Raw genomic sequence first — 15233 nt, forward strand, 5'->3', positions numbered from 1 at the left:
TAATCTCGTATATTAAGATTAATTTAATAAAAGTCTTTGGACACTAACTCCAAAAATTAAATTCAAAAACTCAAGAAAAAAAAGCATTTTCTTAGGGCGCGTTTGGCAGTGTAGTTGCGGGTGCTTTTTAAATAACTTTTCATGCCAAAATACATGCTAATGATATTTTTTTATTTTTAAAAAATTATTTTTGACATTAGCATATCAAAACGATCCAAAACATACAAATAATATTAAATTTTAGCAAAATAAAAATTTCAAATTTTTTGAAAACGCCGCTGCAGCTGCGTTTCTAATCGTAGCCTTAACCATCAAGCCATTTAATATTAATTTATCTTAAAAATGTCGTGTTACCCTCTATTATCATGGACTATATATTATACATGCGCTAGCCATCAATTCCCATAGCTAACACATGTTTAATGCCTTGAGTCCATTGATTTCTTCTTTGGCGCTATCAGATCCCTTTGAAAAGCTAGAGCAAGTTGCTTGTTAATTACTTCACGAGTGGGCTTCCAAAATGTTACCTTTGGATGGGCAATTCTCACGCTTTTCAAAAAGTCATCAATACCGAGGAAACCGACATGCATCCTAGCCAGCGGGTAGATTCAAGATAGCGTGGAGTGTTCTGATCAATTCGAGGACACGTGGAACGTGATCAGATAATTTATTTTTTTATATATATATTCCATCAATCTAATTGTCAAATTTATGGTATCCCGTTGCTCTAGCTTTTATTAAAAATTGAAAGGAGAACTCACTGGTGATGTTTTATTTGGGAGGTCGTCGAGCATGGATTGTTATGGTCATTTCAGTATAAAATTGACAATTAAAATATAATTATCCGGGACTGAAATTCTACTGGGGAATTCACTTTTCACGAGTACTACAGCATTCGTGTTGGTTACTGTGATATACATTATTATTATTATTATTATTATTATTATATATTTTTAACACGAAAACACTAAATTTATTATTAAAAAATTATAAAAATCATAGTTTGCAGACCGACTCAGTGGCCGGTCTTGCAAAATGGAGTTAAGAAGCCCAAAAGTTAATAAATGAAACAAAATGTTCAAAACGGCACACCCATGTCGAATGAGATGCTGCTTGGAAAAAGACGGAGCAATTTTTTACTAGCAGACAGCATTTTATAAACAGCCAAAGAGAGGCAGTCCTTCACTGCATCTGTAGACACACGACAGTGCAGAGAAAACTCCTTCGTTAGCCATTGGAGGCCAGCAGCTTCTTTCTGTGGTAAAGAAGTAAAGCTCCTTCCTTAGCCATTGTAGGCCAGCAGCTTCTTTCTGTACAGAGACAAAAGTAGCAGTCGCAGACAAGGAAATCTACCTCACCCATAGTGAAGAGCTCCAGGTGAAAAACAAGAGGTTATCAGCCGATCAGGTATGTATGATCTGTTACATTTCTTATATATGTAATTCCTTCGTTACTTCAAAAACTTTCTTGATTTGCAACCCTTCATTTTTATATTTTTTTATACGTGCAAACTGCAAGTTTTGTTTATGATCTGGGTATAGTTTGCTTGTTTTCTTCATAGTTATAAGACACGAGGGTTCGACCCAGCCGGGTTGACTCGCTGGTATGCGAGTTGTTTTGCTAAATAAAAAGATACCAGTTCGAAGTAAGACCGTCTTCTCGAGGCGGTGGATCACCGAGTTGATTTATCAAACAAAACTGGGTTTTATAACTATAATTTCGATGACTTCATGGTACGATATTGACTCTGGTGAGATTAATTTACTGGATATACGATTTTAGGAATTCATGTCAAAAGTCCCTCTTTTTTCTTTTCATTCTCCCTCTCTCCCTCTCTCTCACTCTCTCTCTCTCTATTCATAGCAAAAATAATAGGAATAATGGTGCCCTGGAAAAGGGATGGATATTTTCATGATTTAATTGAACTTAAATATGTCAATTAATGTCCGAGAAAATCGATTCCGGGGGCATGGCAAGGGAAAGGGTGCCTCGTCCTTGTAATACCGATTAGGGATTAACTCGGTATGTGATCTAGATTCTGAGGTATATGATTCAGAGTGTTGATTTAAGGTAATTTAATTTTTATTTTTTTAAAATTAAAATACTATTATTTTGATAAAATTATAATACAATTATAAATCAGCAGAAATATTTTATGATTGTAATTCTCTAATGTCTTTATAATTTAATCTTTTCTAATCTCTAATTTATTTCATATATATATATATTTTTTTTAATGTAAACCATGTTTTAAAAAGAAAAAAATAATTTATTTTTTATAATCTTTAATACAAATGATATATTTGAACCTTTTAGTTAGGCTAGAAAGCTTGATCTTATCAAATTATTTTCAAAGATTCTTATCTTATCAAATTCCAAAAAAAATAAGAATTAAAAGAAAAATTATCTTTTACCTTGGGTAACGTGAAGAGAGAAGTTGATATTTGATTGGATTTTTGAAGAAGACAACTGAAATGACAAGGGAAGAAACCTAATTGAAATTAATACTATGTTTTTTTCCTCGCTTGATCATAGCCCCGAATGCACTAATTAAGTCAGGTATGGATGTGACCACAAATTTACATGATAGTAAAAGTAACATGAATTATTACAAAAAGTCAAAAACATCTTCATTACTGGAGCCCATTCATGCAATTTAAAAGGCGGATCATGCATGGGTTAAGGGAGTTAACCCTAACTTAGTCCCTATAATTTAGAAAATCCCCATGATCTCGAAAACCATATATGTACTCTGTATATTTTTAAACTTATAATTTAATTGTTTTTTTCCAAGAGTACTGAGTTTGATTGCAATGTCGGTCCAAGAGATGTGAGTTCAGATGTTGGACCTAGAAATTTTAGATTTAGACACTAGATCTAAGAGCCTTGGGTCTTGCTGTTATGCCTGATTCGAGCGTTTGAGGTTCAACTGCTCTATTTGATCGAAACACTTAGAGTATGACAGTCATGCCTGATCCCAGTACTAGATATCTGATAACCATGTCATGCCCCAGCATCTGGGGCCTGACAACCTTACCATGCACCAACAAAATCAAAACTATCTATTTTGTCTCCAATTATTATTTAAATGTCAATTGCACCTCATGAAAAAAACAATTCTATTAAGTTTTTTTTTGCAATGACAACTTTATCATTATACTGCTTTAATTCATATTAATTTGTGTCCAAAGTAAATAATAAGAGGGATATTGAGCCATTTTAGTATATTGTATAATAGGGACTATCTTATCTGATTGCTATAAAAAAAAATAATCCATCCAATTGGGACATATATTAATTTTATTTAGAAGAAAGAATAAACATGAAGAGATGTAAATTCATTATTGTTTTGTTAGTAAGATTTTTATATTATGTTGAAGAATTATTTTAATTAAAAAAACTTTAAATTATTAGATAAAATTTTAAAATATAATTTATATTATTCTAAAATATTTTCTCACAGTACAATAATTGCTAGAATCGTAAAAAAGAGAGAATGAAACCGACTCTTTTTTGAGAGGATGGAGGCTTGGCCGAGAGGGAGGGAGCGGTCTCGGTTGCTGGGGGTAGCGACGAGCTCTCTTAGCTTTGGCAGCAGTAATTCAAGGGGAGATGAGGCCTTTCTAGTTTCTATTGAGAGAGAAATGAGCTGAGCGAAAATGGGGGAAAAAAAGGGGAGGGTAGGAATTTTGATTTTGTTTTGCGACTGAATACGTTCGGCTAAATTCTGATAATCTACAAAAGAAAATCGGTCGCAAATCCATTGCCAGTTACATGTACCTGTCGTGAATCCTGACATATCATTTTTATTTTATGTTAAATAATAAATAATATTCGGATAATAAATATTTAAAATTTTATAGATAAAATATAAATATTTAAATTTTATTTTTAAAATAGTATAAATATAACAAAAACCGAAATAGTGGTCACTCCTGGGAATAAGCAAAATCAGGTGCCCGTAGATATAGAGAACTTTTTATTAGGGGACCCTTGGTGGATCATTTAAAAACGGTGTCGTAAGCAAACATCCGTGTTGTGACAATAATTGCTTTTTGTTGTCGGGTAAACATCCATACTGTGCTCACGTGGTTTCAAGCCGGTCCAGAGAAATTCAAAGAGTACAGTATCCTTCTAAAAATTTTATTGAGGCTATTTTGGACAACATATATATATATATATATATATATATATATATATATATATATATATATTACTATTTCCATGCATACTTTGATGTTCTCAGTCGATTATAAATGAATGTTTTTGTGATGACATTATTTTTTTTAAAATATATTTTTAATATTTTTAGATTATTTATATTAAAAATAATTTTTTTAAAAATTAAAAAAATATTATTTTAATATAATTTCTTAAAAAAATTAAAAAACAATAGTCCTTACTGTACCAAACATCTGCTTAAAAAGGCGTCGTCCCTCGAGGCAGGGGTGGAACTAGGAGGAGGCAAGCAAGAGTCCAGGTTTTGCAAAATATTTAATTTTTTATTATTATTTAGTATTTAAATATAAAATAAAATAATATTTTTTATTTTAAATAAATAAACTTTTTAATTATTTTGTAATATTAATTTTAGCCACCCCTATTAAATACTACTGTCTCCCCTGCCTCGAGGCATGTGAACTTGATTGTTATAGGTCAGAATAAAATATCCTTTGTGATTCTTCTTCCTTGGACGACCAACTTGTATATCATGTGTCTCCACATGTTCTGTCTTTTTAATAGTTACTCGCTTTTATGAATAAAATAGGATTTTGTCTTTTGTTATTAGCATTGTCGGACAACAGCCAATTATATGAACTATCCTTGGACAGCTTTGTGATTCTTCTTCCTTGGACACCAACAAATTATATGAACTATCCTTCATGAAGTAACTAAATTGCTAAAATAGATTTTGCTTTCCAACGACCCAACTACAAGGCCAAAACATTAATTTAATATTTATTTTTTTTATTAAATTTGATAACATCATCTTTGGCTGAATTTTCTTTTCTTTTGGTTACTATAATTATGCTGAAAAATATTTTACTAATATCATACACTACCTACCAGGAAAAGACTTTTTAATCATATTAAAAAAAAAATATATTTTTTAATCATGTTGATAATATTTTTGAATGTTTACTGTAAAAGATATACAAAATATAATTATATAAAAATATTTGTTAATTACGTTGTCTTGTAGAAAATGTATTTTTTATGATGTTGTCTTTTAAAAATCATGTTAATTTGTTTTTGTTTTAGGATTTTTTTTATTAACGTGAATGTTCAGGCTAACTTGCGCGCACCTTGACTAATCCCACAAGCTTTGAAGTTAACGACCATGTAAACCTTAAGTGACCATCATATTAACAACCACAAGGCTTGGACTTGAGATCAAAGGGAGCAAACCCTTTGAACCCAAACTCTTACCACTGGACCGCCAACTAAATAGTTGTTTTAGGACCTTTAATCTTCGACACCTTCGCTCGTAACCAAAGGCCATAAAACTCCGCGATCCTTAATTATAAAATCATGCCGGTGGTTAAAATTGATTTTTAAAATATTTTTTACTTTAAAAATATAAAATTAATTTCTTAAATTTTTTTTTAATTATGTTGATGTTTTCGTTTTAAAAATAAAAAATTTTAAAAGATATATTTTTAATTAAAAATCAACATTCACTTCTTTAATAAACACACTGTTTCACGAGACTTGCCCTGCCTGGGACTTTGTGGCTTTATTCAGTATAAAACAAAAAGAAAAAGCTCACGCCTCACGGCGGATTAGAGAGCATGGAAAATTAGCAATGAAAATATTTACACGCGCGACAGCCTTTCTGCAAGTGGGCTGTTGTTAATACAACCAAAAAGTTTCGTGTAAAGTGACAACATCATAGAAGGCTCATTCGCAACTTTTATACTATGTCTTTAGTCACTAAGGCAATGCTAGGATTCCTAGGGATCTTTTTATTTATTTATTTATTTTTATTTTTATAATAGGGATCCTTTTTTATTTTTTTAAATCATGTCCTGCTCAATGATTCACGATCCCTCTATCAAATATATTACTTACAAATAGTTTTGTTTTTGACCCGCAACTCGCTTAAAAAACTAGCATAGCAATGTTTAGAATCTAATTTTTTTAAAATATTTTTTTACTTGAAAATATAATTAAAATAGTATATTTTATTTTTTAATTATTTTAACATTATTACACTAAAAAATCTAAAATTATAAGCATTTAATTTTTTTAAAAATTAAAAAATCTTTAAAATCATCTTTTGAACGAAAAACAAGAACACTATACAATAAAGCGTAAGAAGTTTGAGGTGATCAAATTAGTGTTTTCCACGAAGTTAATCTATATTATAACATAAAAAATGTTAATTTTCAATTCATTGATGGGTTTCCACTCTGTGGGTGGGAACTGGGAAGCTTACATAAGAACCCCTGCGGGACGTGATTGGTTAGCGACGCACCTTTGACGCCGCCGTGCTACGGGTACCCCGTCCCAATTGGATGGCTAGGGTTTTCTTCGTATAAAAAAGAACACGTTCATGGCTTAAATCTTTCCGGACAAAGATTATCATCGACACTTTGTTTTCACCGGGACCATCCTACCGTGGGGACACATACAGGTCACCCATGAACCGGAGCCGAAAACACTCTTTCATGGCTTAAATTCCAAGCGTTGTTTTATTTAAATGAAAATGCCACGTGAATTTGTAACCATAAGAGGAGGCGTGGAGCTGGCGTGCTTTAATTAAAATTTATTTTTTCCGAGTATTACCTCCAGTTAAGCAATTAAGCTCCGCAAATGGGTTAATCAAGCACTCGATTATTTAATTAAGTAAATTAATCCCACTACCGTTATTCGGAACGAAATAGGTGGTTAGTGGTTAGCTCTTTAACTTAACCTGCGCATACTCCCTCTCCCTCCATTTCTCTTTAGCCACTGCGATCTACTTCGATCTCTCTTTCTAAACTCCTTGAATACTTGGCTCTTTTTTATTTTTTTTATGGTTTCTAACATAAAAATCCACAGACCATGAATTCTCAGTCGAAGCAACGACCAGAGGTAATTCTCTCGTTTCCTTTTTCCAATATTTTGATTTGGTTAAATTTAAATGGAAACTGAGAGTGAATTTGGGGCAGATAAGTAGAGCTGAAACGTGTTGTTCTTTGGGTTATTGGTGCATACAGCTCTTTTGGCCAAGAGTGGTGGTTCGTAAATGGCTAAATATCAGCTCCAAAGACTCCGAGTACAGCGCCGACTCTGAAGACGATTACGCTTCTTCTGATTCTGCTTCCGAAACCAATGGTAACGCCAAAATTCCGAACTCTCTAAATGTGAGAGAATTATTGAGTTTTTTTGTCCTGGTTTTTGAAGGAATTTTGCTTGTGACTTGGTGCAGAGTTTGTTCAATGCCAGAGAGAATCGCGATTTGGAGGTAACAGAGGGGAGGATGTTCAAGGTGATCTCATTTGCTTTTTATTACTCCTTTTCGAATTCGCAGCTGGAATCTTGATTTCTGGCACTTTGAGTTTAAATTAGTGGGTATTTCGATTAAAGATATAATTTTAAATTTTAAATTAGTGGGTATTTTGATTGATGATTTAATCTTGAAATGGTTGTAAGCTGTTCATAGAAGCATTTGATTCTTGAAGATAGTATAAACTGTGCCTTTTATTCTGTATATAATTTTATTGATTTTGGAATGTAGAAATATTTTTGTTTTTGTAGTTTGGTGGGTTTATATTTTATGGTTTTGGGGATTTATAGAATTCAATTTTAGCATGTAACTTAGTGAATTCCATAATGACTCCTTATGCTTACTTTCTCCTATAAAAGCTGGCATATGTAAATGAAAATATTCCATCATGGCATCAGAATGAGTCTATATATATATATATATATTTTCCTGATTCTACTTAGATGCACGGGCCTTGTTTTCCAAATGTTATTAAAAAAGTATATAAAAAATGAAGTCAGCTATTTTCCTGTTTTGGAAGTGAATCAGTTATGGCTGCTTCAAACTTGAGTCAGCATTGTTGAGCAGTTTCTTTATACTGTATTGCTTTTTTTTTTTTACTTATTTCCTGGACAAATATTTTAAACTCCAGATGCTATTCCAAGGATAAGGAGACGAAAGTCAGAGACATTTAGAGCACAGTATATAAACATAAACGAAATCAGGTCCTATACCCTTCCCTTATATCTTGATAACTTAAGAGTAAACTCCAGTTACACTGATGCTGAAGATTGTTGTTTTGTTTTTTGGTAATCACATTGCGATACTTGATGCAATCTTTTTTACTGGAAACAATTCTGTTTCACCTACTGGTAACCAAGTAAATTGAATTTTGACAAAATTCTTTGTCAGAATATGCGTCGGGACATGGAATGTTGGAGGAAAACTTCCACAAGATGACCTAGATATCGATGACTGGATTGATACTGATGATCCTGCCGACATCTATGTGTTTGGGTATGTGTTTCCCTGCACCTCCTCCAATGTTGAACTTAGTTTATTTAAAGGTAATCTGCTATTTAAGACCTGAAAAAGGTAATATGTTCTCTGCCACGCAGTCAACGTTAATCTTATCTAAGACCTAACATCAATACAATTAAATATCAACCTTCATTGATACAGTTAAGCCTTACTCTAGCTAAGAAAGAATATGATCAATTTCAAGAGAACCCTATATAAATCAAACAATAACGGCCAGAGAGAGAACATTAAGTACGAACCTCTAATTCTGCCTTGATGGAAACTGAAATTTCCACCCATAACTATACGTGCTCTTATTAAAGACCTAACCATAATTATATGTGAATGATGTGGTTTCATATCCACTTGACATAACTCCAGCAATTTAATTTACTTGTTGCCTCAGCTTGCTGTGTGTGTTGTTTGTTCTTTCTCATGAAATGCATAATTTAGCTTGCTGTGTGTGTTGTTTGTTCTTTCTCATGAAATGCATAATTTATCTTCCTAGAACATTAAGTATGAACCTCTAATTCTGCCTTGATGGAAACTGAAATTTCCACCCATGATTGTACGTGCTCTTATCTAAGACCTAAACATAATTATATGTGAATGATGTGGTTTCATATCCACTTGACATAACTCCCGCAATTTAATTTACTTATTGCCTCAGCTTGCTGTGTGTGTTGTTTGTTCTTTCTCATGAAATGCATAATGTCTTCCTAGATATGTCAATTGTGGTCTCAAACTGGTTCTTTGTTTTTCTCTGTTATATCCAAGTGATTTCACTTGAGAAATATGACAAATGCTTCATTTTTACAGGCTCCAGGAGATTGTACCCTTAAATCCTGGGAATATCCTTGGTGCTGAAGATAGCCGCCCAGTTCCTAAGTGGGAAAACATTATTCGTGAAACACTGAACAGAATTCGACCAGCAAGGACTAAGGTTAAATGCTACAGTGATCCTCCATCCCCATCAAAATTCATGCCATCTGAGGATGTGCCCACCATAGAAGAGGAGATATTACTTGAAAGTGATAGTGATATTGGTGAAGAAATTCATCCCTTGGATGAAGAATTCAAAGGTTTTGATGAACTCAATGATATATCAATCACAGGTGACATGAGCGTGAATTCTGGAGTTCCAGACGGTACTGGTAGCGAAAAATTACATGAGCCAGTAGAGTGGGATTTACAGAAGCAATTTTCTTCTCCAAAAAAATTAGATAGATTAAATTGCTTGCGGACAGAAGATTCTGCAGGAGATGTAGAAGCATTGGCAACTCCTCGAAAATTAACTAAAATTCTTAGTGGTTCTGAAAGGCTTGGCTTGAGCTGGCCAGAGCCCCCTTTAAACTTGGTATCTCAGCATGTTTTGCCAAGACCAAATTCCTTCAAATCAGTTAAATCATTTAAAGCAACCAAGTCTTTTGGAGGATATAGTTCTTTTAAGTCTGTCTCAAATGAAACACAATCAGGATTGGCTTTGTTTGCCGAGCTTGACTTTGAAGCTCTAATGAAACGGAAAAGAAGACCATCATATGTAAGGATAGTGAGCAAGCAGATGGTTGGAAGTTTTCTCACTATTTGGGTTCGTAGGAGCTTGCGTAAGCATATCCAGAACGTAAAAGTCTCCACTGTTGGTGTCGGTGTTATGGGCTATATTGGTAACAAGGTCTGTTTCCTAACCTAATTTTACTTGCATTTTGGTCATATTTTTTCTTATGCTACCAGTGTGATGGTTCTCATATCACACACTGTGACAAGTGAGAGTTCCTTTCATATTTAGATTAAGGTTCTGTTTGTCTTTGCGGCCACGCAACGCCTTTCAAAAAATTTGAATTTGTTTTTGCTTATAATTATTTTTTTGGTATTTTTGGATTGTTTTGATGTGCCGATGTCAAAAATAAATTTTAAAAAATGAAAAAAAATATTATTTTGATGCATTTCCATGCAAAAAGTACTTTGAAAAGCAACCACTATCACAATGTCAAATACCACCTAAATTTGCTTTCATGGTTGAGCATGTATAGGTTAATAGAATGCGAAAGCTTGTCATGCTCTCTGAAAATTTTCACTATCTTAACGTTGTTAGGAGATTGCAAATCTCATTTTGGAGAAACTTTATTAGATAATGTTATGTGAAATCTTGTTTAAGGAAAGCTAAATGCTTAATTCTTGCTTCTGATGTCTTGTAATTGTTATCATGCCTAGAAATGGGTGAAAATATTTTCCTCATTTTTGTTTTGAACTGCAAATATGCACTGCATCAATCCTTTTTCATTTAAGGTAATCCTTCGCATAGTATGACAGTTCTTCAATCTTTCAGGGATCAATATCAGTCAGCATGTCTATATATCAGACATCTTTCTGCTTTGTATGCACGCATCTCACATCAGGTGAAAAGGACGGGGATGAACGCAAAAGAAATGCTGATGTTCATGAAATACATAGAAGAACTCAATTTCGTCCCCTTTCCAGTGTTGGGCTTCCTAAAAACATCTATGATCATGAGTGAGTATATGGCATCAAAATACAAACGCAACATGTCTTGTTTTGGCCCCATATTAGACATCCTTCATACTTTTGAAATTGTTCTTTCAGCCTTCGGGAAGCTTCTTGTTGCTGGTTGTTTGCACATTTTTCACTTCAATAGAAGACTATATACCATAATACTAACCTGTATCACTTCTGCAGAAGAATTATCTGGTTGGGTGATTTGAATTACCGCATCAACTTATCATATGACAAAACACACGAACTCATCTCTAGGAAGGAGTGGTCCCAGTTAGTGGAGAAGGACCAGGTACCTAATTGATTGTTAATTTTTTAAAGAAAATTATGTTATAAGACATCAAAGTATTTTCCCTTGTGAGTGATTTCATATGTGTATGCTTGCATGTTCACACCTCCTAAGGTGAATTGTCTGAACTTTGAATTTCATTTTAATAGCATTGTTATTTTGGCTATTTTTTAAATATTTGAAAACTACGGGACTGCATATTTGTGGGTTTCTACAAGACTTAGTTAACTTAGTTGCTAGGATGCCACCTACCTGTAAATTTTCCTTGACATGTTACCATGACAGCTTGTACGAGAACTAAGAAAAGGCCGTGCATTTGATGGATGGTCGGAGGGTACATTGAGTTTTGCACCAACATATAAATATGAGATGAATTCAGATAAATACTATGGAGAAGATCCAAAGGCTGGAAGGCGTATTCCTGCATGGTATGCTTCTGCATGATTCAAGTAGTTATAATAGTGTTTCCACTTATCTGCTTAGTTCATGTTTATTAGTTCATCTCCTGCAACTGTATATTTTATTGTTTTATTGTGTTGTTTTAGGATGTATTCTCTGTTGAAATGAACCCTATTCATGATTTTGTATTTACTGCTACAAGGTTTAGACGGTTTTTTCCCTCCGTTTGTTTGTTGGTTGTATTCAGTATCTAGGATTATCATAGGTAATGTGGTTTTTGTTGCTAGTTGGCTGTTCACATTATCTTTTAGAAATGATGCTTACCATCCTTACACTTGTGTCCGGGGTATGTTGTGGTATCATGTAGATTTTTCTCTTCGTATACCATTAGTTTTATTTTTACTTTCTGAGGCTAAGGTTTATTTCGAATCCTCTTAAGATTCAAAGTTTCATTCACTAGTATTTTTCTTAATTCCTTTTAGGTTACCATATCCCTATTAGCTTTATGAAAACATACCAACTGATACACAAGCATTCCAAATGGGTGAAACTGCAGTGCCCAACTGGTGGCTTTTGGTGGCCGTCCCAGAATCTGTCTTTTGTCAATCATTCTGGTAAAGATGCTGGAAGATGACCATGTATAGGAATGCTATCGTATCAAGACAAAATAAGTTGCGAATTACTTAACCTTGAATGGAAAAAGATCATCACCCCTTCCCTGCATCCTTTCTCCCCGTTTACATTCACTTCCTCTTTCACCCTCTACTTTTCTACCACCAATATGCTCGCTGTCACAACCACCATTATTTCTGAACCCCCCAGAGAAAATTGAACATGGTGGATTTTAGAATAGTATTCAAGTAAAATTTTATATTCTTCGCATAAATTCTTCAACTTTCAACTTTTTGCTTAATAGCATGGTTACATTATGGTGTGATTATCAGTATCTTCTATGAATATACACCGATGTGCACACTAATCTTTCAGGTGTGATCGCATCCTTTCATATGGAAAGGGAATGAGGCTACTGAACTACAGGAGGACAGAGCTAAAACTTTCTGATCATCGACCCGTGACTGCCACATTTATGGCTGAGGTTGAGGTGTTTTCTCATAGGAAGCTACAGAAGGCACTCACATTAACAGATGCAGAGATTGAAAATGAGGAAGTTGTGGCAGACTTGGGCATTGATGTCGGAATGAGCCAGTTGAGATTGGAGCAGGTGAGCACTAAGTTATGTTTGTGAACTGCATAAATGTTAACTGGTTGATTCTATGTTAGGTCTTAAAGGGTGCAGTATATAGCATTTCTAGGAGTGAAGTATACAAGGAAAGGAATCTAGAGTTTTTAAACCTTACTTTTACACGTAAAAAGACCTTACATGAGAAATGGTGTAGCTTCTTCTTTGCATACAACTACTGATTCTGATTGAAAACAGTCAGGGCTGTTTTCTTGGTCATCATAATGCCCCTGTTTAAAGCCCTTATGCTGCTGTAAGACATTCTATGAACTCATTTCACTGCAGTGTTACACATCTTTTAGCAATGGTGGTGTGTTTTATTGAAGCTGTCACACTCTGAAAACTATTATTTGTTCATAATTTAGATTAAAGTGTAAATTCTGTTCCTTGCAATTTCTAATAGAAGTTAATGTGCGAATTCAATTATCATTTCATACCTTTCATTATCTAGGGCCCGGTGTATAGCAGGCTAGTCAAGCAATCATTTTACATGACATGAGTCACTGGGGCAGGTTTAAGCATAACAATTGGAATTTTAGATGACTTTGAGGCTGGCTTGTGGCCCCTAAAATCTGAGTGATGCATGAATGGGCGCACTTTGGTGAGCTTGACTTCTATTTGGTTTCCTGTTGAGGTTGGACAAGGTTAAAATGGTACTAATCTGATCTTGAATCAGTACCAGTCTTGTGCTTTAAAACCTCAGCTAGATTTCACTGGCCATGAGCAAGATTGTGACTTGTTAACCCATCAACTACTTACTTGAATTGTGTTGTTCTCACATAGAAATAGAAATAGTTGTATCAGGAATTTAAGATCTAGTATCTAGTGTATACAGTGAGTGGTTCCTAAGCTCAGATTTCAATATTGCGTTTAGGTATGATTAGCCTTGAACTTGGTATTTTGTATGTCTAAAAAATATACCAGGCCTAAGTTTGTGTGCCCACCACATGATCACGATGCTTAATTTCAAAATGCTGAAGAAAGCTTGATTGAAGAAAGCACTTTTTTGATCCTTTATGATCCCTCATATCTTGAAATATCATTTATTCAATTGTTGCCCTGCCAAAACAGAATCCTGGAATTCTTCCTTGGAATTTTTGCTTGAAATGTTTGCAAGGGATTATTGCTATAAAATACGCATACCCCTGTGGAAGCAATTCAAATGTTTACCTACTCGGTATATTTTAGCATCAGAAGAATGAAAAGGAAGCATAAAAGTTAACAAGAAGAGGAAGAGTTTCATTTATAGATTATTTGAGGGCAACCATTTATAGGCCCTTGAGTGGCCATGAGTGTATCAAATAGTTTCTTCTGTCCTGCTATTTTGGTTCTATACTGGCTTAATGTATCATTTTGACCACAACTTTTACAGGATATCACTTTTTGGTAGCGTTGAGGAGGACTACCTGTTATAAAGGCTGAGAGTGGCATCCTGACAACTATGCTATTACTACCCTACCTTAGATTCATTCATTGATTTTGTTATTTTTTGCATGATATTGTGCAGTGAGCTTCCTGTGTTAATGTGTTCATAGTAGGGGTCTTTTTTTTTTTTTCTTCAGAGAGAAAACATAGGAGTATTTAACTGTAAGTTTGGTAGCAATATTAGTTAGAATGCGCGGTGGCGTATACATGTGCCATGATGTATGTTATATGTATCAGAGATCAATCCACGGGGTTTATGAAGGTTTTTAATGTTGTAAAAAAAAGAACAGTTCATGTTTTTGCCAGTTGCTGCTGCTATGTATACGTGTGTTTACTGCTTTACCTTGTTTAAACTGACGAATGAAGAGCGTATCCTTGTTGTGAGCATGTTGCTCTCTCCTACGTAGAGAAATTTCTTCACACCAAGCAATACCAAGTTGGCTGATTTGACTCTGCTTTGCTCTATTCTCTGTGTACTGGAATTAATTATCTTTGTTAGATAATTATTTTTTGAAAATATATAATATTTTTTATTTTTAAAAAATTATTTTTAATATTAGTACAATAATTTAAAAACATTAAAAAAATTAATTTGAAGGAAAAAAATAAAAAAAAATTAAATACAAAAACAAACTTGCTTTTATTAAAAAAAATTAATTTTTTTTTGAATTCTTTTAAAGTACAAAAAAAAAAAACTTCCTCTTAATCATCTTCTTATCATTAAAATCAGAGGGGTTCGATGACTAAACAAGAAGTTGACTGCATATATATATATATATATATATATATATATATATATATATATATATATATATTAAATAATACTCTAAAAGGCGTGGGAAATACAGTATTTTTCCCACGCCTTTTACTAATATATT

At 33.6% G+C, this 15233-nt stretch overlaps 1 protein-coding gene across 4 annotated transcripts; it reads left to right on the top strand.

Annotated features, from left to right (window-relative positions):
* The first annotated feature begins 1071 nt into the window (after positions 1-1071).
* On the top strand, positions 1072-14660 carry LOC133694640 (type IV inositol polyphosphate 5-phosphatase 3-like). 4 transcript variants are annotated; one of them, XM_062116254.1, is made up of 12 exons: positions 1072-1407; positions 7045-7077; positions 7155-7320; positions 7415-7474; positions 8124-8196; positions 8384-8488; positions 9311-10163; positions 10818-11002; positions 11186-11294; positions 11577-11719; positions 12678-12912; positions 14303-14660. In XM_062116254.1, exons 2-12 carry the CDS (start codon positions 7048-7050, stop codon positions 14318-14320), a joined length of 1977 nt encoding a protein of 658 aa, XP_061972238.1. In that variant the 5' UTR covers positions 1072-1407; positions 7045-7047; the 3' UTR covers positions 14321-14660. The 4 variants fall into 4 exon arrangements, with proteins under 4 accessions (XP_061972238.1, XP_061972240.1, XP_061972236.1 ...); XM_062116256.1 differs by having other exon boundaries at positions 7203-7320; XM_062116252.1 differs by lacking the exon at positions 1072-1407 and having other exon boundaries at positions 6195-7077.
* The last annotated feature ends 573 nt before the right edge of the window (positions 14661-15233 follow it).

Source organism: Populus nigra, chromosome 5 (genome assembly GCF_951802175.1).
Source record: "Populus nigra chromosome 5, ddPopNigr1.1, whole genome shotgun sequence".
Classification (NCBI taxonomy): domain Eukaryota; kingdom Viridiplantae; phylum Streptophyta; class Magnoliopsida; order Malpighiales; family Salicaceae; genus Populus; species Populus nigra.